Here is a 25,867-nt window from a genome sequence, read left to right on the forward strand (position 1 = left end):
ACGGGTTTAAAACAAATGTCCTAATTGCTAATAGGGACAACAATCACAGTGATAATTAAGGGAAGTTCTCCCGGCACTGTCGTGTGTCACACGTGCTCCTCGCTGCGGTTGTGCGTGCACAGCAGACTTGGGCTTATGCAACTCAGCGGGAGCTGCTGGGTGTGCAGGGGCTGAGCAGAGACTTTTCTCACCTTTCTTTGTAGATGAAAATATAAACTATCTAAACCAGGAGAGAGTAGAACCACCTTATCCTTGGCAAGGCTCCCTCACTTAGTGTGGCTCACAGACCCAGCGAGGGCTGCCTGCAGTCCCCAAAGGTTTCAGATTCAGCAGAGACAGAGCAGGGAGGCACCTCGTGCTGAATTTTGCCCCGCAACCTTTCTTGTGGGAATCTTGACTCTGAAGAGATGTGAAAATGGAAAGAGACAAGGAGGAGTGTTCTTGTTTTCACTCAGGCTGAGCCCGCAGCTTTCCCCCACAGCTGATAGAGCCTTGGCAGCGCTTGGCACCCGGTAGACGTGTTTATCTAACGCCGCAATCCTTTCCCAGAGCGGGACGAAGCTTTGGCAGGAGGAGTTGGTGACGGTTTGTGCGAGGTCTGCCAGAGATTTAACACCAGAGTCCTGGGAACCAGAGGATTCTCCATCCAGGGCTGAGTACTCAAGGTGGGGAGACCCCATGGCCCCTCTCAACTCTGCTCCCCCTGGGCACAAAAGGAGTTGCTGTCTCTGTTTTGGGAAGGGGGAAGCTTGAAGGACAGAGCAAAGCCTGGGGAATTAATGCCCTCGTTAAAACTCTGCAAACGCCTGAGAAGCCAGACCACAAGTTTACCTCTGACCCTGTCACGTGCGGTGTTGGTCTGTTGGAAGGAGTGTGAAAAGGAAGGTAAGCAGGAAATAATCCTGCCCCATGTTCTGGTGGTCAGTGATTTCACACTTCCTTAGCTGGAGGTCCTGGACCATCATGTTCCACCAGTCAGAACACACCAATCTCCAGCTTTTAAAGGTTATTTTTTGAGGTCATATCCTGTGGCAATGAGGTCCAGTTTAATGAGGTTCTGGGTGAAAAAATACCTCCTTTTGGCTATGTGCTGCCTGATGGGTACTCTCCAGCCGAGTCACTTCTGGAGTGGGAAATCACGTGTATTTGTTCCCTGTCCTCAAGGCCCCTCTACTGCACCTCCCCGCAATGTCCCCATCCCACCCCAGTCCTTCCCAGTGCCTTGTCTGGTTTCGCATCTATTGTATGAGATGCCCACATGGCAGAGAGCATCCTTTGTGATTTAAACACAGCCCTGATGACAAGCAACGCTTGTGTCCTCCCGTGAGCTACCGAACAGCCTCTGTCTGCCTTCCCAGGTGCTGATCTGAGCACAATCAAACACGTGCACATCAAGACCACTCTCCTGCAGACCCTGTCCCATCCCTCCCCATGCTGGCCCTCGCCAGCACAGACATTTCCTTTATTCATTTAGTAACTCCCTGTTTCTTGACCATGTTGTTCACTTGTTGAAATTTCCAGCTCTCGTTGAGAACACAGAGTGTCTAAAAACCATCTCTAAATAATCAAACCAACTAGCCCTGAGAGTTAAAGCATCTGCAGGCAACATGCTAAATAAATGAAGAAGTAACTCAGGCCCAAAATAACCCCAGGTTGGTGCAATTCGCTTCACTCGCTGCTTGTGTCGTGGCTGAGTTTGTATCCGAAATAGCTCTGAGGTGTAAAATCAGCCCGATCCAGCCATCCTGTCCCATCTCTGAGGGCACATGTGGTGTGCGAGGGGATGATACTGCACCATCATGCAGCCGTGGCACGTGATGCTGGAGCGTGTGCTGCCCGGCACAGTATGGCATGGCACAGCATAGCACGGCATGGCACAGCACGGCATGGCACAGCACAGGGAGACTGGCAGGCTCTCCCGTGCCCCGGTGCTGGCATGGGGCTGTTTCCCAAGCTCAGTTGCACCCCGTTTCTGCCCACGCCCTTCGCAGGGAAGGCGAGAAGGTTGCACAACGGAGGAGGAGGAGGAGGAGGCTGCTCTGGGAACCCAGGCTCCAGGCTAGGTCCTTGCTTATCTCCCCAGCACTCCCCTGAGACTGGGAAACTGGGGTGGGAACTGGGGGAGGGAACCATCCCACTTGCAGGACTATTTCTCAAAGAGCAGAGTTGCCCAAATGCTATTTGCGTGTCCTCAATGCCCAGCGCACAGTGAGCAGAGTACAGTGTCGCCCATCGTACTCCGTTGTGATGAAGGTGATGGCGATGAACTCCAGTTTGTCCGGGGATGCTCTTATTGCGATGTTACTCCTGTCAGCAACCACAACACCAGCATGAACTTTGCAAATCAGGGGCAAGTACAGCTCTGACCGAGTATCAGTGTGATAACAAACTGAGGAATCCTGATTTTTTTCTACCTGTTCACAGAAACACTCCAGACAACACAAACGGGTGGAGGGGCAGGATTTTGAAGTCTGGAAGCAGGAATTTTTGCAGCATCAGAGCTGGGGGGTAGCGAGGTGTGTAACCTGGGCTAGAGAAGGGAAAGACGACAGGGTTCACCCATCAATGCCCAATGTTGCACAAAAATGGCAGGAGCTGGTTGAGACCTGAGGCAGTTGAAGTGTAATCTAGTTGAGAGGAAAATGGTTCAGAGACAGGACACAGTCTTGGTGATTTTCTGAAAGATGAGTTGGGTATTGTTTCAACCGCATGTTTTTGAGATATGAAGCAAAGAGCGGTGGCATTTGAGAATCCTACACATAGACTTTGCGCCCTTTTGCTCACATGTGTCATAAATCCTTCTGGATTGAAGTGTTTTGGAGGGTGAAATGTGTTTCGTGGGGTTGCCTGGGTGTGTCCATCCCAGCAAACACAGCATCACCTAACCTGAAGGTGAACACCAAGGAGAACTGGTGGCATCCAAACATTTTGGGCACCTGCATCTTACCCAGAAATACAGAAGGCTGCCTGGCTGTTGCATCTTGGGCTGCATGAAAAGGAGCGTGGGCAGCAGGTTTGGGGGGGATTTTGCCCCTCTGCCCCACTCTGGTGAGACCCCCTGCAGTGCTGGTCCAGCTCTGGGTCCTCAGCGCAGGACGCACATGGACCTGCTGGAGAGGGGCCAGAGGAGCCACAGGAATGATCTGAGGCTGGAACAGCTCTGCTGGGGGACAGGTGAGAGAGCTGGGGGGTTCAGCTGGAGAAGCTCCAGGGGGACCTTAGTGTGGCCTTTCCAGACTTAAAAGGGGCCCATAAGAAAGATGGGGACAGACTTTTGAGCTGGGCCTGTTGTGATAGAACAAGGGGTGATGGTTTTAAACTAAAGGAGGGAGATTCAGGCTGGACATGAGGAAGGAATTGTTGGCCCTGAGGGTGGTGAGAGCCTGGCCCAGGTTGGCCAGAGAGGTGGTGGATGAACCTTCCCTGGAGACATCCCAGGCCAGGCTGGACGGGGCTCTGAGCAACCTGAGCTGGTGAAGATGTCCCTGTCATGGCAGGGGGGGCACTGGGAGAGGTGGGAAGGGCCCTTCAACACAAAACCGCTCTATGCGGAGTCTCTGCTCATGGCCCGGGCGGTGGTTCCCTCTGCCGGCACCGGGCGAAGCTGCAGCGGGACCGGCCGGGCCGCGCACGGACCGGGAGACACGGGGACTGGCGGGGGGGACCCAGCACATGAACAGCCCCAAACTGCCCCAAAAATCTCTCTGGAGTAAGTCACCCTGGTAAGAGAGCTCAGCCGTGCAGGGACCAGCTCTCTTCGGGGCTTGTGCAGGTGCTGGCTCCCGCTGTTGCAGCGGATTTGGTGTCCCCATTGCTCCTGTGGCTGTATCCCAGTATGTCCCAGCACAATCAGCTGCTGGGGATCTACAGCTGCCAAGAGATCTGGGGGAATCTTGTCCCTGTTTTGAGGACAAAGGAGAAGGTCCTTGCGGTGCAGACAGCAGTAACGGCCTCTTCATCCAGGGTTCACTCTCAGGAGGCACTGGGCTCGGAATGAAATAGTTAAAGCAGTGCAAAACAGAAGCAGATAATATTGTCTTGTATTGTAGACAGATGATATGTTATTCCCAGCATCTGTGCTCCAGCTTGCATGAAAAGCTCCAGACCTGAATTTCACCCCGTGTCAGCGTTTACCGTCCAGCCTGTCACTCGCACAGTAAATTACCAGCTTCATGTTAATCTGCTCAAACACAGAAAATCGAGATCGGTTTAAATGAATCTACCAGACATCAAACACCAGACGCAGCTTTAGAATCAATTGGGTTAAATCAGGGCAGGGTTTTGTATTTTAAGCCAAACATAAAGCTCAGCTCCCGAGGGAGCGCAGCCCACGGGAGGGGAGATAAAGCCACCCTGGGACGGGCGGGGAGGGGGGAGCATTGTTTTCTACAAAGAACAGGAAACGAGCCTCAAAGAGTACATGAAAGAGACCTTAAAACAAATGCAGATCAGCAAGGGGGGGCTTCTCGGCTCATCTCCCAGCTGCTCTGCCCAGGGGCCGCCTGCAGAAACTGCTGCTGGAGCCCGGCGGGGGCTCGGAGGGGGTAGACCTGGGGACCCCTCGGGTGCTGGGACTCCTGGGTGGGTGTGAAGCCAAAAAAGGGCCAGACGAGCCTGGGTTCACCCTGGGGACCTGGTTACAGCCGGACTCGATAATCTTAAAGGTCTTTTTGAACCCCGCAAAAATCTCTGATCCTATGACCCGTGGGGATGCGATTAGTGTGAACAGGGCACTAAGAGGGTGCTCCGGGCCCTGCACCCAAACCCATCGTGGCCTCCCTGCTCCTGCAGTGCCCTCATCACACCTGGTCCTCACAGCATCTGCCCAGCTCCCCCCAGCCACCGTGCTGGGCAATTCGGGGGGAGCTCCATAAGGGAACAGAGGTGCGACAATTGCATCAAGGTGAAATTAAGTTTCCTTCATGGAGGTGCCCTTTATCTGCTCTTTAAGAAAAAAAAGAGTTTGGCCCCTTTGGAGCTTAAACCCCTCTGTTGAACATTGCTGCTTCATTTTGCTGCTCCTAATAAAATAAGGTTCATGTTAGAGGCGACTGGCACAGAATAACTGCAATGTACCAGAAAGCCGTTTCCTCCCATACAAGGCGAAGCAGTGGCCAGCTGCCAAAGGGGACAATGAGGGACTCTGAGGCTGGTCCTGTGGGCCCTCGTGTTCCTGTTTATTTGAAGGCTTGCCAGTTGACCAGAGACATTTCTCTGGGTATTTTTTAGTGTGATTTTTAATGAAGCCATCACCAGCGGTGCCCACATCACGCAGGAATCCTCCTCCTGCGCAGGGTCCCTGGGAGCAGTGGCACCGTGTGGCACTGGGGACCTTCCCGAGCCCCGTGCAGCCTGTTCCACCGGCTCCGTCGCACCCAACAGCACCTCCCGGGCTCAGCCGCCCGCTGACCCTCTCCTCGCCCGGCTGCTCATGGCAGGATTCCCAGCTCGCCGTGTCCGCACTCGCGGCGCAGGGTGAACCGCCGGCCTCTGTGGGCTGCCCATCAGATGGGAGACGGGAAAAACCTCATTGTGACCCTCAGAGGAACAAGGGTGTTCCCGTGGTTATCTTGTCCTTCCTTCAGCAGAAAGCCTGAGCAACACCCTGGCTTTATCAGCCTGCCCGGCTGTGGCACCGTGGGCAGGAACAGCCCAGTGGCAGCTGGAAAGGGAGGCCTGGGGTGGGAATGGGGTGCTGGGCATGGGAGTGTGGTGCTTGGGGATGGCAACGTGGATCTGGGGATGGGAATGTGGTGCTGGGGATGGGAATGTGGTGCCTGGAGATGAGAGCGTGGCACCAGGGGATGGGGACATGGTGCTCAGGGATGGGAATGTGGTGCTGGGGGTGGGAACATGGTGCTGTGCTGGGAGTGTGGCAGAGTGGGATGGGAACATGGTGCTGTGGATGGGAACATGGCACCCATGGATGGGACCCCGGTGGCCCCGGGGCCAGCAGAGGGCAGGGTCTGGGGGAGAATGGGGTCCAGAATCACAGAATCCCAGAATGTCAGGGGTTGAAGGACCCTGGAAAGCTCATCCAGTGCAATCCCCCCATGGAGCAGGAACACCCAGATGAGGTTACACAGGAGGGTGTCCAGGCGGGTTGGAATGTCTGCAGAGAAGGAGACTCCACAACCCCCCTGGGCAGCCTGGGCCAGGCTCTGCCACCCTCACCCCAAACAAGTTTCTTCTCATATTCAAGTGGAACCTCCTGTGTTGCAGTTTGCACCCATTGCCCCTTGTCCTGTCACTGGTTGTTACCGAGAAGAGCCTGGCTCCATCCTCCTGACACTCCCCCTTTCCATATTGATCCCCAGGAATGAGTCCCCCCTCAGTGTCCTCTTGTCCAGCTCCAGAGCCCCAGCTCCCTCAGCCTTTCCTCACACGGGAGATGCTCCACTCCCTTCAGCATCTTGGTGGCTGCGCTGGACTCTCTGCAGCAGTTCCCTGTCCTGCTGGAACTGAGGGGCCACAGCTGGACACAAGATTCCAGGTGTGGTCTCCCCAGGGCAGAGCAGAGGGGCAGGAGAACCTCTCTGACCTACTGACCACCCCCTTCTAACCCACCCCAGGTACCATTGGCTTCCTTGGCCACCAGGGCGCAGCGCAGGCCCAGGGGGCGCGCGGTGGCGGGGCGGGGCCGGCAGGGGGCGCTGCGGCGCGGAGCGGGGTTGGCGCGGCGTTCGCGCGGCCGGCAGGGGGCGCGGCGCGCGGCCCTTTGTTGCCGTTGGCGCCTTCTCGGCGCGGGCGGCGGCGGCGCGCGCGGGCTCGGGCGGGAGGCGGCGGCGCGGGGCGGGGCGGCGGGAGCGGCGCGGGGCGCGCGGGGAGCTCGGGGCGGTGCGGGGAGCGGAGCTCGGGGTGGCGGGAGGATGGAGATGAAGAAGCGGTTGACGCTGGAGCTGCGCAACAAGAAGCCAAGCGAGGTACCCGGGGCCGTGCGGCGCGTGGCGGGCGCGGCGCGGCGGGGCGGGGTGGGGAAACCGGGGCCGCACGTGGTGCGGGGGCGGCGGGGGGACGGGGGGCGGGGGGAGCCCGGTCCAGAGGGTCCCGCACGGCGGGAGGGGGTTGAGCGGGAACCGGGCGTGCGGAGTGCGCGGCGGGGCGCTCCCCCCCCAGCATGGCGGCGCGCACGTGCGCGGCGCGGCCCGGCCCGGCCCGGGGCGGCGGCGGCCGGTCCGGTCCCGGTCCGTCCCGGAACGGGGGAGATGGGCGGCGGGGGCGGCCGGGCCGGGCCGGGCTGTGCTGCGCTGGCTCCCGCCGCGCCGCGGCTTCGCAGCAAGGCCGGTTGCGGCCCCGCGCAGCCATGGCGGCTCGGCCATGTTAGCGGCCGCCCGGGCCTGCCCCGGCCCGCCCCGCCGGGCTCCCCCGCCCCGGGGCTCCGGGGGCCGCGCTGTCAGAGCTCGGCGGCCGCCTCAGCGCCGGCTGTCCCGGTGCCAGGCCCGAGCGGGGCGGCCCGGGGCGGTCTGGGTGCCGGAGCTGCCGCTCCCGCCGCCCGGGCTCAACCGCCTCAACTTTCCGGCTCCCGGCGGGGGAAGCGGAGCCGCCCGCTCTCCATGGGCCGGGCCCGGGGCTCCGCACCTCCCGGCGGGGCCGCGGAAAGGCGGCTGCCCCTTATCTGGGCCCGGCCGGCAGCGAAATAGCCGGGGGCTGTCACTCGGGTCGGGGACAAGTTGCCGTGTCACAGCGGCGTGCGGAAAAACACGTTGCAAGCGGAGCTTTTGCTGGAGATTTGTGGCTGGCGGCGGGGTTTGCAGGAGGAGAACGATCGGAGGAGTCGCAGCGTCCCTCTGGGGCTGCGGGTCTGCGCTGGGTTGGCACCGGGAAGGTTTTGGGGGGTCAGAGCCCGTGTGCCCGGGCACCGGGCCGGGGCCGCTGCGGGAGGGACCGGCCCGGCTGCTCCTGCAGCGCTGCGGGCCGGGCCGGGCCGGGCTCTGCGCCGGCTTAGAGCTGCTCCCAGCCAGGCTGGCCCGTAACCCGGTGACGCTCGGGCTCGCCGCTGTGCCCGCACCGACAAAATGGTGGCTTTGGCCACTTTCACCCCGCCGTGGGGATCTCGGTGCAGCCGGAGGCTTATCTGCGGTGTCGGGAGCAAAATGAGCTCAGCTACGAAACTCTGGGCTGAGCCCGTTGGCTGCGCAGCTCGAAGCCCCGACCAGCGAGACCACTTCTGGAGTTTGGAGCGTTAATAAATTCAGAGCCTGTGCTGCCAGGGCGGCACAGCAGACCCGAAACTCTGCTGCCGGTAAGGCAAAGCGCGTTTAAAACAACCCTCTCATATCTGGCTGGTCCGAGCAAGAGGGGTGAAACGGGAACACCGCAAAGGGGGAATTTGGAGAGCGTCTCAAGCCTTCTGGCCGAGGGTGATTTTTTTGCATCTTGCTGTGAAGAATGTGTGGGCTCAAAGCAAGTTTTGGCAGCGGCCTGGGAGAGCTGGGGCTTGAGCTCTCACCTGCGCTTTGGGGGAGATGGGGGTGCCAGGTATGCTCCCCCTCCGGGCGGTTTGGGGGCAGCAGTTCTGTGCTGGTGCTTCGTGGTGCCGATGCCAGAGGGGGTTGAGGTTTGTACTGAATTACCGCAGCGATGGCTTCGGTGTGTGTCATCTGTGCTGGGTAAAAACGTGAGATGCCATCGGTGGTCCTGCCCTGGGAGCCGGCGGTTGAGCTCGTCTGCTCAGAGACCGGCCCAGGCAGATGTGTCACCTCGGCGTGGGGACCGTCACAGGGAAACAAATCCTCTGGGTGCAAGTTTTCCAGCACCCCAGTGGCGTGGGGGAGAACATTGAAGGGCACGAAACCAAATGACCTTGCTTGGCCTCTTAGCGATACCTGAAGCGTGACTCTCCGAAGGCTTTTTGGTGCCCTTGTGCGTGAAATGTTTTGATGCGACTTTGTGGTTCAACCCCTTAGTGCTTCTTAGCGGAGAAGGTGAAGCTGGGCTGGTGCTGCAGGGTTCAGGGTGGTGCGTGGCTCGTGCTTCAAGGTTGGAGTCTGAACCACCACGATTCTCACCTTGTGCCCTCACAAAACGTTATTTGGCTTTGAGATCTTGCACGTCTCTTAATGTAAAGGGGACCTTCAGCCCCACCGCCTGCTTTGGGGCGTCACGGTGGTGACAGCTGGGGGTGTCTGTCGGCAGGTGAAGGAGCTGGTTCTGGACAACTGCCGCTCGGACGATGGGAAGATCGTTGGGCTCTCCTCGGATTTCGAGAACCTGGAGTTCCTCAGCATGATCAACATCAACTTGCTGTCCGTCTCCAACCTCCCCAAACTCAACAAACTGCGGAAGGTGAGTCAGACCTGTGGTCCCACTTCTCCTGCCTTTTCCCACTGACAATTATTTTCCCTGCATTTGCCAGAAAAAAAGGCAAGTTTTGCTTTTTCCTCTGCTCCTACAACCTGAGCAAGTGGAAGAGGTTGTTTTTCAGTATGCAACAAAATGCTTTAGAGCTTGTTATATGTTTAGCATCCTTTCTCTCTTTTGCTGTTGCGCTGCTGTCAGAAGCTTCAGTAACATCATAAATACTTTGGATTTTAGAGCATGTGCCCCTGAGTCCTGCAGTGCGGAAATGCTGTGAAAAGGGGTTTTAAGTGAAAACTTGAACTGCTGCTCTGTGTTGTGGTTTAACAAACAGGGTCTGGCCCTGGGTTGCCCACTGTAATCTGCTTCTCAGAGCCATTTTATTCCCCGTGTTGCAAGCCAAGACACTTTGTGACCATTTGAATTCCCCCCTGGCAGCTGGAGCTGAGCGATAACAGGATTTCTGGTGGCCTTGAAGTCCTAGCAGAGAGAACTCCTAACCTGACACACTTGAATCTAAGCGGCAACAAGATCAAAGACATCAATACCCTGGAGCCCTTGGTGAGTGGGAGGCCGTGCTGGAACCTGAGGGATGACGTTGTTTCCTTTGGGGAGCGTGTCTGTGCAGCACAAGTCCAATGTCTTGGTAACTGTTCCAACAGCACTTCGTGGTTCTGATGGGAACAGATGAGTGGGTCCAATTTGAGGCTGGGCTAATAGTTAATGGCTCCTCTGTCTGGAAAACCAGCAGCCAGTTGCTAAAAGAAGCGTGAAATTGGGCTGGATGAGTAAAACTGTGGATGCAGTGCTCAGTGTCCATCTGAGAAAGGACCGTTAATGGGTCGGATGCGGTTGGAGGTAGGTGGCACCTGGGGTGTCATGGAGCTGAGTTGCTTGGACACCAGTGAGGGTGTCCGTCACGTCAGACCAAAGGCGCTGGGACCCTCTCGCCTGGGTGCCGTCACAGCGTGCGTTGCGGGGGGTTCCCGGGGCATCCGAGCTGCCCCAAGGAGGGCTGGTGCCTTGCGATCCTGACTCTGGGGCGTTTGCCTCGTTGTCTGTTGCCTTTGGTCCCTCTGTGTCCTCCAGAAAGAGCCTGAAATGTTTTATTCCTCCTCTCGATGTGGTGCGCGGGGCCATGGCCGGAGCAGGGGCCGCATTCTGCGGGCGCTCCGCTCTGCTCTCCCCGTCTTGTGCTCTGGAGTATTTTGCCTGACGTTTCGGACAGGATGGGTCCTGCTCGGGGAGCTGGGCTTGCTGTGCTTGTTGCACACCCGTTCCAAAGAGAGCGAGATCTGCAAATGGATACACAGGGAGCTGACCCAAGGAGGGGAAACTAGGACAGAGGAGCTGGAAAGAAATCTTTGGTTACGTTTAGCAAGAGCAAGAACTTCTCTCAGTCTGAGGAGCAAATAATGCATGCAAAGACACTTCTCTACTAGATCTCTGTAGCAAACCAGCTGTTCTCTGATGGCTGCCTGATCTTTAAATGGTGCCAACTCGTAAGTAATTTAACAAATTGTTCTTTGCAGAAAAAGCTGCCAAACTTGCGTAGTCTGGACCTCTTCAACTGTGAGGTGACGATGCTCATCAACTACCGGGAGAGCGTGTTCACCCTCCTGCCCCAGCTCACCTACCTGGACGGGTTTGATGCTGATGACCAGGAAGCCCCTGACTCAGACCCCGAAGCAGACGGGGATGGGCTGGAAGATGATTATGAGAACGGGGAAGGTGAGGATTTTCTCCTCTTGATTTTTCTTGCTGGGAACAACCCTTTTTCGCATTCTGTTGCTAAATAGAGGGGGATTATAACTTGCCAGTGAAGTGGGGTGGCCTGGGTAACCCCGCTCCCTCCCTTGGCAGCCTGAGTAAGAAACGAGACGTGCTGCAAGTGTTTTGGCACCTTGTGCACGCGTGTTCTGTGTGATTCCCGCTGCTCACGTCGCGCTGGTGTTGCAAACGGGAATGTCGTGTCTAGGAACTGTCATGCTTACCTCCTCCTTCTTTTGCTAGAAGGTGAGGAAGAGGAGGATGATGATGAGGAAGGTGATTTGGATGAAGAAGTCATTGATGATGAAGAAGATGAAGATGATGATCTGGAAGGTGAAGAGGAGGAGGATGGAGTAGATGATGAGGTGAGGCTTTCAGTACAAATCAGCACCACATTGCTGTGTACGGTGGCGCCTTTGTTCCTTCATCTGGTGACCCATCTGACCAGATGTCCCAGGTGACTCTTTGGGGGCAGATCTGCTGAGTGTCACTGCATGTTCTGCCTCTTCCCCTACACCTTTAGACTCGTGGTCCACAGCCACCATCCCTGCAGGTGTTTAAAAGGCCTATAGATGAGGTTCTTGGGGACATGGGGCAGTGCCAGGTGTGGGTTAATGATTGGAGTTGATGATCTTCAGAATCTCTTCCAACCACAATGATTCTGTGAATCTACGACTTGTTTATTGCTTGGCCCGGTACTTCCCGTGGCTTCAAGTGATAAAGCCGCCCTGCTGCAAAATGACACTGCGGGATTGTGGTTCTTGCAACAAAACGCCTTCTTTTGACTCCAGGAGGAAGATGAGGAGGAAGATGGTGAGGACGATGAAGAAGATGAAGCTGATGATGGTGAGTCAGATCTTAACAAAGTGCTTGCAAAGCTGCCTCAGCAGTCTCACATGCTTGCTGGTTTTGCAGAGCTTTCCAAGCTCGGTGCCTGCAGTTGTTCCTTGATTAGAAGTGCAGCGTCTGCTCATGGGCACCACTCAAGCTGTTGCGTATGCCTGACTATTAAATAGCGGTTATAAACCAAGGGGTCACACAGTGGTGATGGACAAACAGGCTTCAGTGCCTGCTAATACCAACCGAGCTGGGTAAATCGCCAAGTATTAAAGAGAGAAATTGCCTTGGAAAACATAAGTAGCTTGAGGTGCCAGTCTGTGTGTCTGTCTCAGAAGCCGTTGTCAGCGTGTGTGTGAGATGCTTCTGGAGGGACACGGTCCTGTCTCAGCTCTGGAGGGGAGGGCAGACCCAAGTCCACACTCCTGATTGTGACAAACCGCAAACACCCGAGTGCACCTTGGCAGAACAGCTGACGTGACTTCGGATGATCCCGAATGACCTTGGGCAGAAATGACTCAGTTCTGCAGGTGCTATATTTTTAGGGGTGCTCAGCACTGGAGAGGGTCCAGCGTAGGGCAACAAAGATGCTGAAGGGAGTGGAGCATCTCCCGTGTGAGGAAAGGCTGAGGGAGCTGGGGCTCTGGAGCTGGACAAGAGGAAACTGAGGGGTGACTCATTCATGGGGATCGATATGGAAAGGGGGAGTGTCAGGAGGATGGAGCCAGGCTCTTCTCGGTGGCAAACAATGACAGGACAAGGGGCAATGGGATCAAGCTGGAACACAAGAAGTTCCACTTCAATATGAGAAGAAACTTGTTTGGGGTGAGGGTGGCAGAGCCTGGCCCAGGCTGCCCAGGGGGTTGTGGAGTCTCCTTCTGTGCAGACATTCCAACCCGCCTGGACACCTTCCTATGTAACCTCATCTGGGTGTTCCTGCTCCATGGGGGGATTGCACTGGATGAGCTTTTGAGGTCCCTTCCAATCCCAAACATACTGTGATACTGTGAACAACAGCAAAAACCCCCCAAAACCCAACAAACATTTTCACTGTAGGATACTTGGAGGTCATAGAATGGTTAATGTCTCGTGCTAGTCCAGGCTTTTGTGGGTGCCAGGCGGAGCTGGGCAGGGCGATCTCTGCTCCGCAGTGGTGCCGGTCTGGTCCGTGCTTGTTGGCCGGTAAAGCCGGGCTGCCGTGGCGCGGCGCCACGGGTCAGGCGCTGTTCCGCGAGGCCGAGCAGAGCTTCACGCTTCACCTCTTTTTGCAGACCTTCCGCGAGGCGAAAAGAGAAAACGAAATCTAGAGGATGAAGGAGAGGAAGATCCAGAAGACGAAGAGGACGATGAGGATGACTGATCCGAGCGAGCCAATCAGTTTTACAGACTCTGACTGTGCTTGTCTTAACCTCCCCGTTGTGTCTATGTGAGACTGTAAATCCCCGTCTCCCGCTCCTCCCCCCTTTGTATGGCTGCAGCATCCACAATATATTTTTTTAAGATGTAGAATACTGTAGGCATTCAGGGGAATCTTCCATACAAGGCTCACTTTCTCACAAGTATCTCATGACCAAAGGCTTTCTCCGTTCTGTGGTTTGTGCAGCAGTTTGCAAAAACAAAACAAAAAGAAAAAGAAAAAAAAGAGAAATAAGTTTCCTCCTAGGGTATCTTTTGTGTCTGAAATCAGCCTCGCCACACTGGACCCAGAGCTCCAGCTGACAGCAACGGAGGCGGTTGGCGTCCGCACGCCCTCAGAGCAGCTTTTCCGAAGACGCTTGAGCCGTCTTGAGCAGTGGGTACCAACCTGGGTCATCCGAGTGGACTCAAAGCGAACGGTCGCTGAGGTCTCTCTCTGATCAGAAATAACGGTGATGTGATCGCTGGAGATGCTTGAAGATACTTTAGCGCTGGGGAATGGGGGTGCCCGGGGGCTTGGGGCGGGGGGTTGGCTGCTTGCATGACCTGGTACCTCTGACGATGCACCTTGCAGTAGCCCTACACTTGCTTTCCTATTTTTATTCTTATAAACTGGAATATTTTTCCTGCTGGCCGCCTAATAACTTGGATGTCCAAGTAAGTCTGATTATTTTTGGTGTTAATTTTACGTTCTTGCGGCTGCGAGCTGCTGTGACGAGGCCCCTCGTCCTCCCGCAGCAGCCGCTCGCCTTTCGAAGAGATAGGAAAGGGCAAGTTGAGGGATACTGCGCTTCTGTCGACCTCCGTTTCGCACTGTACAGAAACACCTTCAACCAGTATCACTGTGATGCACCTAACTCGGCGTTCCCGGGAGTCCGTGTTAGCCTGTATGTTCTCAGGGTCCTTCTGCCCAGCTCTGGACAGTCTCCTTGGCGGTGTCCGCATCCTCCTCCTCCTCTTTTCAGCACGAAGAGCAATCGCAGCTCTCACCTTTACGCCAAGAAGGTGCCGTGGAGGACGTGTCCCCCGTGTCCCCGCGGTGCCTGGAAGGGGGACAAGGGGGGGATTCAGCCAGGTGGGTTTTTGACCCCTCGCCAGCCCTTTGCATGGAGGGGTCCAGTTGGCACATCCCTTGGTTTTGGGGGAGAATCAGCCCCGTGGCACCCAAGGGACGGCACCTGCTGGGTGCTGGGGGGGTAACCGCTGTTCTCCTGCTGTTGAGGTGCCCACGGGCACTTTGTGGGGTTCCCGGGGTCCGGGGGATCCCGGCGCTGGGGGGCGAGACGCGCGGTTCCCGTGGTGGGGGGGGGGGTGTGTTGCGGCACATCCGACTTTCTGTTGCTTTTGTTTCTGTTCTTGCTGTTCTCTTGCATTGTACAGTAGCTGTAACCATTCGGAGAAGAACTAGTCCTGTAAAATGCAAACTGAGTAACTTATAAATGTTAAAAAGGAATTTTTAAAAGAAATTTCAGAGCAGCAGTTACTTCTAATTTTTTTTCCCTGCATTTTTAGCAGATTGTATGGATTTTATATTAGCCTAGTAACTGTCAGGTTTTGATTGGTCAGACTAGTCCCAGAAATAAGGATCTCCAGCCCTTTTGTATCTTTTGTTACAGAATTTGGATAAAACTTTTAATAAAGACTTCAGTTTCTAAAAAGCCATTGCGATGAATGTCGTCTTCGCTGCCTCTGGGGGGTCTGAGCTGCAGATGGGTGGAAATTTTGGGCCAGATTTTCTGGGCGGGGGGGGGGGGAGGGTCTGTCCTGTGCCCCCACTGCTGGGTTATGGGGTGGGAGGAGGAGGAAGGTGGGTGTTTGGGGTACAGACACAAGGTGGGGAGAGGAAACCCCAGTGTCACCGTGTTCCCCCCTCGCTGGCGACCGTGGGGTCCCTTGTTGTTTGCTGAGGGGGGGTCTGCAGTGGATGGGGGAGCATCCTCAGGCCCTGCAGGGCCAGAGAAGGGATGCAGAGCAGCTTTGCTCCCCACTGCTGCTTTGGGGTCTGCTGCACCCCAGTGCTGCCCGTGCCGCCCACTCAGCGTCCCCCCCCATTTCACACACAGCCTCGCTGCCCCCACCCACCCCCCCACCTGTACAGGAGCCCCCGCTCCCTCCTGGGCATGGGGCAGCAGTGCTGGAGCTGTCTGTCCGTCCAGCCCTCCCTGGTTTCTGTCCATCCTCACTGTGCCAGCGCTGCCTTTGGTGACTCCCCCACCCCAGAGGCGCAGCCTCCGTCCCAGCGCTGAGCTGTGGGTGCTGGGGATCCCCAGGACCTGTGTTTTGGGGTGAATGAGTCTCGGACAGGGGAAACTCCAGGAGCAAGAGCCAGGGCTGAGCTAGCAGTGGTGGGGCAGCCCCCCAAGGTTTGCGTGCAGTCCCAGGGCTGGGGGCAACACCCGAGCTGGGGTGCGGAGCAGCGGGTGCCAGTGGCCCCAGTTTAGAACAAACTCTTCCCCTCGCTGGGATGGGCTGGCGCCCGTGGGTGAAGCAGGACCCACGTCTCAGGAGCCCTTCATGGTTTGGGATGGGTTGAAAGGGGCTTGGGGGGGGGAGGGTGCAGGGAGACCCTCTTCTCCTCCCCCTTCCCCACCCAGGGCAGGACCAGCCCACACTGCTAGGGACACCCCCATCCCCATCTGTTCCCCCTTTGGATGGGGGGATCCTTAGGGACAGCATCTCTCCCCATCACCGCAGCCGCCATGGGGACCGACACAGGCTCTCCTGCCCGCCGCTCCTGTACAATTCCCATTTATTAGTTCAAGATCTCATTCCAGACAAGTCCACTAACTCCTGTGCAACCTACTGGGCTCCCCGCCCAGAGCCCCTGGAGCTGAAGCAATGAAACCTTTAGGGGCGGGAGACGCAGGAGGCTGGGGGCTTCGAGGTTCCAAAACCAAAAGGGAAGGTAGAAATTAAAGACAACAAAACAACCCCAAACCAGCCCCCTCCCTGCCCCTCAGTGCTGGGGGATGCTCCCGGTACCCGGGACGGTGCGGCCCTGTCCCAGCGCGGGGACAGGGAGCTGTGCGGTGTCCCCTGCCCGGCTGCGGGGGTTTGGGGGCGCAGGAGCAGTCCCGTGGGCACCAGGGCTGTCAGAGCTGGGAGTACAGGGAGTTCTCCATGTCCGGCGGCAGCTTGGTGTGGAAGGAGGTGATGCCCACCCCAAAATCTGGAGGGAGAGGGAAGAGAGGAGTCAGCACCGCAGCCCAGCCCTCACACCCCAAAGCCCTGCAAGGCTGCTTGGGGGCTCGTACCCAGTAGGGGGGGACACAGAGGAGACACACAGACACCCACTGCCCACCCCCATGGCTGGTCACCCCCCTCCAGGGCAGCAGGATCCATGTGGGGCAGCTCGAGCCCCTTCACCATGAGCATCCCAGCACTGGGGTCCCTCCCGTCCCCTCTCCAGGGTCCATACCCATCCCTGCATCCATGCGCGCGGGCGGCACGGGGGGGTTCTTGCGGTGGTCCTCAATGTGCAGCGTCATCTCCTCGCGCGAGGCCGTGGAGTAGGGGCACTGCATGCAGGTGTAGCGGCCCCGCGTGTGCTCCCACACGATGCGGCTGTTGGACGAGTGTCCTGCAAGGACGGGAGAAAAGGGAAGCACAGCGGCCCCCAGCACGGTCGGTACTGGGGGGGGCTGTGCTGGAGCCCCCACGCTGGTGGGAGACATGCCGGGTGCAGGGCGGCGGCCCCAGGTGCCGGCAGCATCGTGCTGGGTGCTGTGGGGCTCAGATCAGACAGTGCTATGGGGTCAGGAGCACCCCCACTCCGAGCCCCACATGCATGGGGTCCCTTCCCCACGGACGAAACCCCAAATGTGGCAGCAGGAAGCAAGGCTGTGCCCCCTGGTCCCCACTTCCCTTTGCCTGTCGGTCGTCTCTCCGCACCCCATGGAGCGAAGTTTCCAGCTACAGGGCTGGGGGGGCTCAAGCCCAAGCAGCTGCGGCAGCTCCTTCTCCTGCTGCTTCTGCCCATGGGCACCAGAGGAACCAGCTCGGTGGCTCCCGGGGGTGGCGCTGCTGACCCCCCATCTCCAGCCCTACCTGGGCAGCATCCCTTCTCCACAGCTCCCGAAAATGAGGGAGCCTGCCCTCCCCCTCCGCTCTCCGGGAGTAGCACAGCCCCGTGGGGCCTCTCCCAGCCCCTGCAGCCCCCCCGCTGCCCACCGCCCCCCCAAAGTGACAGAAAGCAGCCCCCAACCAGTAGGTGCCAAACTAACCTGCGGTCACTCCTGAGCCAAAGCATGGGAGGAGTGGGCTGACACTCACACCTGCGGAGGGAATCGAGGGCCAAGACAAGCATTAGGTCTTCCCCTCCCTGGGGTCGGGGTGGGGAGACACCGATGTGGGGGGCAGGCCGAGCCTGGCCCCCCCGCCTCGCACGCCCAGCACGCTGGGGAGCAGCAGGGCTGGGAAAATTTGGAGGCTTTTTGTTTTTGGTGGTTGCTGGTGCTTTCTCCAATCGAGCATCCCTGTGGGTGGGATGGACGGGGGTGCAGGTGGCATGGGGCTGGGGGGGTGCCGGGACAGCCGGAGGGGGATCCTCAGCTCTGGGTGCTCCTCCGGGAGCTGCTGGTCAAGGCGGGAGCAGAAGAAGGTTTTCCCCGAACGGCCCCGCGCGCTCACCTTGGCTTTTCTTCCAGACGGCGTTGGAGACGGGGGGCCCGTGGCCCGGCATGTAGGGCCGCAGGCGGTGCTGCGCCAGGGGCTGGGGCAAGCCGTAGGGCGAGGGGTGCACGTAGGGCAGGAATGGCCCCGGCACCGAGGAAGGGGGTGGCCCCGAGAACCGAGTCAAGGACGATGGCCCGAAAAGGCCGGGCTCCAGCAGCGGGAAGGAATGCGGGGCCGGCGACACCAGCGGCATGGCCTCCAGCGAGCTGGGCAGCTCGGGGAGGCTGGTGGGGAGCGCGGCAGGGGCCGCCGGGGCAGTGTCCATGCTGGGGAGAATGGCTTCTTTCTCCGGGGGCCGGATAACGCTCAGGAGCTTGGGCAGCGCCTCAGGGGGCTTGGTGGGGGGCTCCTTCTCCAGGGCAGAGGTAGCAGGCGGGATGGGCTTGTCGGCTTTGGGGGGGGGCGCAGGGCTGCTGGCGCTGTCGGAGCAGACGTGCAAGTGCTTGAAGAGTGAGCGGTGTGTCCGGAAGCGCAGCAGGCAGTTCTCACACCTGGGGGGCCAGGGAAGCGGTGTCAGCATCAGCGTTCACCTTTGCATCCCCCCACCCTGGAAGGGTGTGCAAGGGGAGGAACCCCTGTGCTCAGGGCTGTTTGGGTGCTGCCCCACAGGTGGGATATAGATGGGATGGGATGGGGACCAGCGGGACTCACTTGAAGTAGCGGTTGGGCTTGTAGTGCACCTTCATGTGGGCCATGAGGTCCTGCATGCTGGGGAAGGTCTCCGTGCAGCCCAGCGTGGGACAGTGGAAGGTTTTGCCTGAGCAAAGAAATGGGGTTACAGAGTCAGTACCAGCCTGGCTGCACTGCACTGCACCCCCAGGCACCCCCGGGCCGGGGCAGCCCCACCAGTGGGTCTCCAGCACCTCCCATGCTCTCCCCACTCCTGTCCAGTGCTGTGCAGCATGTCCTGTAGCCACAGGCACCACCAGTGCTGCCCGAGCTCCGAGCCCTGCTCTGCCACCTCCCAGCCAAACAAAGGCTCCCTGGAGGGACACAGGGCGTCCCAGTCTTACCCTCGAGGGACTGCGTGGGTCTGTAGTGGACCTTCAGGTGGTCCATCAGCTCCTGCATGCTGGGGAAGGCCAGTTTGCAGCCGTAGCTCGAGCACTGGTAATGCTTCCCTGGAAGGAGACAGACGTGTTGGCCCCATTCCCGTTGTTGCTGTCACCTCTGCAGGGCAGAGCTGGGGCTGGGCTCACCTGGGACAGGTCTGCGCTTCAGTGGCCGCAGGTCCTGGGCTGGGGTCCCTCTGCTCCCCACCACCGGCATCGGGCCACTGGGTAGAGCCGCTTCGCTGCAACCTGCGGGGACAGGCCCTTGGGCAACACAGGCAGCGCCAAGCGCCACCCCTGCCCTAAACCATGGCCCCCTCTGCCCTCCTCCCCACCCCTGACAAACAGGGGTGCGGGCAACCGGGGGGCTGGGGGGATCAGGCTTGGAAGGGGCTGGAGATGGTCATAGAATCACAGAATCATTTTGGTTGGAAAAGACCCCCAAGATCATCCCGTCCAACCATAACCCAACCCAGCACTGCCCCATGTCCTGAGAACCTCATGTCCGTCTGTCCAGCCCTCCAGGGCTGGTGACTCCAGCACTGCCCTGGGCAGCCTGTTCCAATGCCCCACAGCCCTTTGGGGAAGAAATTGTTCCCCAGATCCAACCTCAACCTCCCCGGCGCAACTTGAGGCCGTTTCCTCTGCTCCTGGCGCTTGTTCCTGGGGAGCAGAGCCTGACCCCCCTGGCTCCAAGCTCCTTTCAGGCAGTTCAGAGATCAGAAGGTCTCCCCTCAGCTCCTGTTCTCCAGCTGAACCCCCCAGGTCCCTCAGCCGCTCCATCACACTTGTGCTCCAGCCCCTCACCAGCTCCGTTCCCTTCTCTCAACTCGCTCCAGCACCTCAGTGAGACAGGGGTGTCTTTGCTCTAGAAAAAGCCGCCGGTGCAAAGGCAAAGCCAGTGATGAACACGCTGGGCGATGCCACATGCACACCCACGCACAGCCTCAGGGTGCTCCCAGCCACCCCACCCCTCTGGGGTGGGATTCAGCCAAAGGGACCACACAGCAAAAGGAGCAAAAGGCTCCTCCTGCCCCGAATCCTGTCGCCAACCCCACCCCGCAGCACAAGGACTCACCTGCACCCTCTCCGCTGTATTTACCCCCCAGGGAGAAGGTGGGTACAGCCTCATCCTTCTCCGTCTTCATGGCCTGGCCGCTGGTGTGTGCGGGATGAGGTTTGTCCTGCCGACAGCGTCTTCTCCCAGTGATGCTACACCAGGCACAAGGGTAAGAGGTTAAACGCTGGCATAGAGCGATGTGACTGCCTCCTCCGCCTCCTCCTCCTCCTCCTCGGTGCCTCGTCCCTGTGAGACCAACCCTCCTGCTCAGGGACCCCCCAGGCCAAGCTGGCAGGAGGTTCTGGCTTCACCAGGGCTTTGCAGCATCTCTGCACAGGGAGCATGCTGTGAAAGCAGGACTTCACCCTGGGGGCATTGTGCTTGGCCCCCCCCAGAGCCATCGCCATCCCTTCCTCCTTCTCCCACCCCAGGGGTGCTCCACAACCCCCCCAAAAGCTTCTGCCCAAAGCTGCCCTCCAGCACAGCCTGTCCCACACGTCGCCAAACTCCCGCTTTGGGGTAAGGTCCAGCATCTACCGTCAACCCCCCCCAAACCACAGGACTCCCCTCCCCTCCAAGGCGGTGCAGTCTCAGTGCCACCAAACAGGGACTGCAGGAGCTCCAGCCCCCAGCCACGCTGGGGGGCTCATTGGATGCTCCCCCCATCCCAGTTTCAAAGGGCTTTCCAGCCAAGAGGAGCAGCTGGTCCCATTGCCCCATTCCCAGCTGACGTGTGGGGACGGTTCCTCCACACAACCCACATCAGATGGTCCCCAAAATTCAGCTGGCTCAGCCCCACGGACCTCGGCATGGTGTTTCAATGTGCAAAAGCCAGATACCAAATCCTGATACCAAAGCCAGATACCAAAGCATCTGAAAAGTCCCTTATTCTGGGAGACTTCTCAATAGTCTCTTAACCTCAAAGTTAACAAGAAAACAACGACGACAACAACAATAATAATAAAACAGGGTGTTTCAAAAAGATGGACCCCATTTCCAAGCTGTATATTTCACAATGGCAACATGTTACAATGACACAAAAATTTAAAAAGGGTTTAACAAGTTACCAAGTTCTAGTAACCTTTTTACAAACGTTCACTCCACCTGCTGTACGGACAACATCCAGACAACAGTTGAACTCATAGCAATGCCCACCTTTTTGAAACACCACGTAATAATGATAATGATAGCAATAATAATAACAAGCACTGGGTCTGTGGAGTGGCTGCAACATGCAGCTGGTCACAGGGTTAATGTGTCCCCCCAGAGTGCAGTGACTTTGAACACAAATGTCCCTGGGGATCAGTCACGTCCATCCCCCCAGCCCTGCCAGACCTGCCCATTATCATCTGCTCAAGAGGCATTTCCCAGCTTTTCCACTCCAGCCCGGCTGTTACTGCAGCAACCGGCAGCGCTGGGATTGCGACCCAGTGGTCAATGCACCAGCGGAGGGGGGGCAATCCGTGCAGGATTAGTCCTCCAGCTGCCCCCAGGCTTACGGCTTTGTTTGGGGGTTGTGTTGCTTCTTTTAGCTTTTGGTTTGCTCGCTCTGCACGCAGCAGCGGGGCCGGGGACACGGGGTGGACACCATGCAGAAAGTTCACGGCGGCTTTGATGGCGCTTTGTTTTATCAGGAGGGGGAACGGCCAGTTTTTGCTGGGAAAAACAGCCTGAGGAATCTCCTCTTGAGAGAAAAAGCATTAAAAGGGTCAAGGTAGGGCTGTGCCTTCTGCTCAGCCCCCTGTGCAGGATCTGCATGGCACCGCCACATTTCGGTGGCTGTCCCCAAGGCTGGGAGGCTTCAGTGCTGCTGGAGCATCTCCTGGTAACATGAGTCCTGTAGCAAACCTCCCCAGGTCCCCACCTGGAAGTGCTGACTCTGGATGAGTCCTCGATGTCACCGCCTGTCCCCATCCTGCTGACAGTCCCGTGGGGACCGACGGTCTCAGGATGAGGCCGTGAGGGAGCGGGACACTCGCACCTGCTGCACCGAGAGCACAAGCAAGCTTTTTCAAGTCACCAGGAGATTCTTCCTCAATAGCATCACAGCGGGGCTGCCGGCTCCTGCTGTTCCATGGTCAAACCCAGCAGCACCTGCAGATTTTCCAGCTTGTACCAAAACCTCCTTCCTCTCCTCTCAGCTGCGCTGTCCAATGCTGTTCTCCATTTCCCAGTTGTACCCTAGAGACGTGTTTCAAGTCGATTTTTCTCTGGAAAAGCTGAGAAAATGCCTCTTGAGCAGGTGCTAATGGGCAGGTCCGGTGAGGGCAGGTGGGATGGACGTGGGGACACCTCGTTGCCACCTGTGCCCATCTCCCTGTCCCACAACATCCTGCTGGAGCAAAGCTGAAGACAGCAGGGGTCGTTTTGGCAGTGGACACAATGGCAGCGCCACATATTGAGCCCAGGCGCTGGTTTTTGGGGAGCTGGTGGCACCTGCATCATTTTGCTGTCATTTCTCGCCTCCCATGGGACGGTGTCCAACTCTTCATTCTCCAGGACTCTCCATTCTGTAACCCTGAGGATGATGCTCCAACCCAGGTGCCACTGTGCTGCCACTGTCCCCAGCATGGCCACCGGAGATGTGACTCTCCCAGTGCCAGTGCAAACCCTGCCCTGGAAACCCAAATCCTGGAGCCACCGCAAACTTGGTGTCGCTTTTTGAAGGGTTTTCCTGCCACAGGTTCAATCTCCTTGAAAACCTGCCGGCAGCAAACTTCCTTCCTCCAGCCCCCGAGGTTAATGGGCACCCCAGATAAATACTTTTTGGGGGGTGACAGTGATGGGGTGCACAGGAGGCCTTGCAGCTACTGGCCATCCAGAGCAGCTGCCGGTGCTGATTCACTTAATAATTAATACAGCTCTTCTCCCTCAAATGAACCAGGGGCTTTATACGTATCGCCAAGCACGTAAGACTTTTACGAACCCACCCACGGAGGATAAATGGGACAAATAATCCTATTCGAGCATCTCCACATGGTCTGTGGCCAGAGGTTACACGGGCTTCCCGAAACGCAGCTCGCTGGCGTAGGAGATGAGAGACAAAGGCTCCGAACAAGGGGCTCATGTGATCGCTCAGCCGGGGAGCGGCGCGCAGGGAGGACGCACGGGCTGTGACAGCAGCGCGGCGAGTCCCCCGCCCACCCCGGCACACGCTCCAGCCGCCGGTCATGGGGTTAAAATGCCCATTATACATTAAAATGCACGTCATAAATTCTCCCGGGACTTTCAGCCATCACAGGGAGCCCTACAAGAGCTGGAGAGGGGATGAAGATGCTCTGGGCATCTGTCACCCAGCAGCCCCAGGCTTGGTAGTGCCCACCGCGACTTGGGCACCCTAATTGCACCTTGGGCTGGAGCAAAGCTGTTGCTTCAATGTTTTTCCCCTTTACGTCACTCTGAGGACACCCCAAAGCTCGGCGCAGCAGCTGCCAGTGGCAGCATGGGCACCCAAGGGGCGAGCGCTGAGCCCCCGCACAGCCACTGTGCCACGTCCCCAGGGCAGACATGGGGACAGCTCAGCCAAGGCCCTTGGGTGGTTCCTTGGGAAGCATCTTTTCTTTCTGCCTTCACCACAGAGCTGCCCTGGGGTCCCTGCCATGTCCACCGCTTGCTCCAAGCCATGGGTGACCAGGGTGGTGTGCGAATGGAGAAGAGCGATGCTGCCATGTCCCCATGTCCCTGCACTGTCCTGGCGCCCGCCTTCACCTGGTTGCCCACGGCCAGCTGGGCTACATCAGCCCTTCAGCTGGGAAAAGTCCCTCTGTCCTTTCAGGAGCCATCTGGGGAGGACAGACCATCCTCCCTGAGCCCAGACAGAGCTGCCCCTGACCAGGCAGCCCCAGCCTTGGTCAAATTCACACCATGACCAAGCTGTGGGAGCCCCCCACGCTCCAGCAGCTGCATCCCCCCAGCCTCTGACAGCAACAAAGCGGCTCCCACGTGTGTGGGAAGATGGAGAGACCGTGGAGAGACCCCAGTGGGTGCAGCCCTGGGATACTCGGGGTGGCAAAAAGGGTGCCAGTGCTCCCACGGGCCACACGCACCTGCAAAAACTGGGGGCTCCAGCTCCCGTGGCCAGCTGTCCCTGTGCTACCAGCCCCGCAGGCAGTAACCCCACGGCTAGCAGCCTCCCGGGGGGAGCATCCCCACGGCTAGTTGTTCCTGTGGCTAGTAGCCCCCCATGGGTAATACACCCACAGCTACTAGCCCTGTGAGCAATAACAGCTACGGCTCGCACCGCCCATGGCCAGTCACCCCACGGGTAGTGGCCCCCATAACCTGGAGCCCCCCATGGGCAACAGCCCCACGGCTGGTGGCACCGGCACGGGCAGAGGGGTTTGCCCGGAGCAGCCCCCCCGCAGTCCCGCTGCGTGTCCCGGTCCTTGCAAAGCGCCGCTGTGTCCCCCGCTGCCAGTGTCCCCCCTCCCGGTGCCCCCTCCGTGTCCCCCGAGCCGGGGTCCCCCCGGTGCTGCCCCCCCGTCCCGTCCCGTCCCGCACGTACCGGGGCTGCGGGGCCGGCGCCGCCCGGAGCGCATCAGCGGCAGCGCGGCCGCGGGGCCATTTTCTGCGCGGAGCTGTCGCGAGAGCGGGGGGGGGAAAGGGGGGAGGAAGAAGCGGCGCGGAAGGGGGGGCGGGGGCGGCGGGGGGAGTCCGGCCCCGCCCCGGCTCCCACCGGCTGCTTTTCCCGGTGTTTTCGCACGACCCCTCCCCTTTACCCCCCCACCCCCCACCCTCCCCGGCAGCGGGAGCGCTCTGCATCTCAGCACTGCGGGCGGCCGGAGCGTCGCGGGGGCCTTCGGAACATCCCAGGGCCCATGGAGCACCCCGGACCTTCGGAACATCCCGGGGCCTCAGATCGTCCCAGAGGTTCTCGGAGCATCCCGCGGTCCTCAGAGCACTCAGAGCCCTTTGGGAAGCCCTGGAGCCCTTAGCATCCCAGGCACCCTAAACCTTTTGGAGCTTCCCAAACACCCCAGAGCACCCTGCACCCCTTAGACCATCCCAGGCTCCTCTGAGCACCCTAAGTTCCTTAGAGCACCCCAGAGTCCTTGGAGCAACGCAAGCACATCAGATCATCCACACCCCAAAGAGCAGCCCAAGCCCCTTGGAGCCTCCCAGGACCCTCAGAGCACCCATAGTCCCCCGGAGCACCCTAGTGAGTGCCCAACCTGGCCCAGCTCCCACCTGCCAGCAGGGCTGGGGTGCTGTCCCCCCCATCCAGCCCCAAAGAAGGTGCAGAAAGGAGTTTCCTAAATCCCCAGAGCTATTTTTTTTTTCATTGCAATGGAAACAGAGGCTCTGCTCCTCCCCGCAAAGCTCTGCGGTGCAAGGACTCTTAAAAAATCTGTGGTTTACAGGAAAAAAAAATCACTCCAAGGATCGCAGGGGTTGTAAAAACACGTGATGGGGAGGCCCAACCACCATTGGAGGACTTCACATCCCAGCAGCCTCCTGCTGGGTTCTGCTCCAGAGACACAGGGTCCCCTGAACTCCTCTGTACCCCCAATCTCTGGGGCAAGGGCTGTGCTGCCGGGGGCAGCCCCAGTGGGGCTGTGGGAGGAAGAGGAGGGCTGGGGCTGAGGCTGAGGCAGGGCTGCAGCGGAGCAGCTGGCGTCACTTCCTCCGGCGCAGGACCCGTGGGGGGGAGCAGGAGTGGTGCAGGGATGAGCCCGACATGTCAGCACCGTCCGTCCTTCTCCGTGCTGCAAACCGGCCGGAACAACGCCCGCATGGACTCAGCGCCCCTCCAAAAGACCTC

The 25,867-nt window shown here is 58.7% G+C and overlaps 2 protein-coding genes across 4 annotated transcripts; one reads left to right on the forward strand and one right to left on the reverse strand.

The window, feature by feature from the left end:
* The first annotated feature begins 6,736 nt into the window (after positions 1-6,736).
* LOC102089961 (acidic leucine-rich nuclear phosphoprotein 32 family member B) lies at positions 6,737-14,978 on the forward strand. 2 transcript variants are annotated; one of them, XM_065042256.1, is made up of 7 exons: positions 6,737-6,923; positions 9,136-9,285; positions 9,736-9,858; positions 10,830-11,028; positions 11,311-11,432; positions 11,859-11,913; positions 13,176-14,978. In XM_065042256.1, the coding sequence occupies exons 1-7, from the start codon at positions 6,870-6,872 to the stop codon at positions 13,262-13,264; spliced, it is 792 nt and encodes a 263-aa protein (XP_064898328.1). In that variant the 5' UTR covers positions 6,737-6,869; the 3' UTR covers positions 13,265-14,978. The 2 variants fall into 2 exon arrangements, with proteins under 2 accessions (XP_064898328.1, XP_064898329.1); XM_065042257.1 differs by having other exon boundaries at positions 11,314-11,432.
* Positions 14,979-16,052: 1,074 nt separating this feature from the next.
* Positions 16,053-25,647, reverse strand: ZNF414 (zinc finger protein 414). 2 transcript variants are annotated; one of them, XM_065042254.1, is made up of 9 exons: positions 24,611-25,647; positions 20,125-20,258; positions 19,194-19,295; positions 19,008-19,115; positions 18,646-18,751; positions 17,950-18,485; positions 17,544-17,594; positions 16,739-16,900; positions 16,053-16,489 (listed from the first exon to the last, which is right to left on the reverse strand). In XM_065042254.1, the coding sequence occupies exons 1-9, from the start codon at positions 24,865-24,867 to the stop codon at positions 16,413-16,415; spliced, it is 1,533 nt and encodes a 510-aa protein (XP_064898326.1). In that variant the 5' UTR covers positions 24,868-25,647; the 3' UTR covers positions 16,053-16,412. The 2 variants fall into 2 exon arrangements, with proteins under 2 accessions (XP_064898326.1, XP_064898327.1); XM_065042255.1 differs by lacking the exon at positions 17,544-17,594.
* Between the last annotated feature and the right edge of the window lie 220 nt (positions 25,648-25,867).

This window comes from Columba livia, chromosome 27 (assembly GCF_036013475.1).
Source record: "Columba livia isolate bColLiv1 breed racing homer chromosome 27, bColLiv1.pat.W.v2, whole genome shotgun sequence".
Taxonomy (NCBI): Eukaryota; Metazoa; Chordata; class Aves; order Columbiformes; family Columbidae; genus Columba; species Columba livia.

Bases quoted from the DNA above. Each gene is read 5' to 3' on its own strand.
- LOC102089961 (XM_065042256.1), top strand. From the start codon at position 6,870: ATGGAGATGAAGAAGCGGTTGACGCTGGAGCTGCGCAACAAGAAGCCA. The intron at 11,029-11,310 runs GTGAGGATTTTC...TTCTTTTGCTAG, and splicing joins TGATTATGAGAACGGGGAAG to AAGGTGAGGAAGAGGAGGAT. The intron at 11,914-13,175 runs GTGAGTCAGATC...CTCTTTTTGCAG, and splicing joins AGAAGATGAAGCTGATGATG to ACCTTCCGCGAGGCGAAAAG.
- ZNF414 (XM_065042254.1), bottom strand. From the start codon at position 24,867: ATGCAGAGCGCTCCCGCTGCCGGGGAGGGTGGGGGGTGGGGGGGTAAA. The intron at 18,486-18,645 runs GTGAGTCCCGCT...CTGGCCCCCCAG, and splicing joins AAGCCCAACCGCTACTTCAA to GTGTGAGAACTGCCTGCTGC. The intron at 16,490-16,738 runs GTATGGACCCTG...CTCTCCCTCCAG, and splicing joins GCGCATGGATGCAGGGATGG to ATTTTGGGGTGGGCATCACC.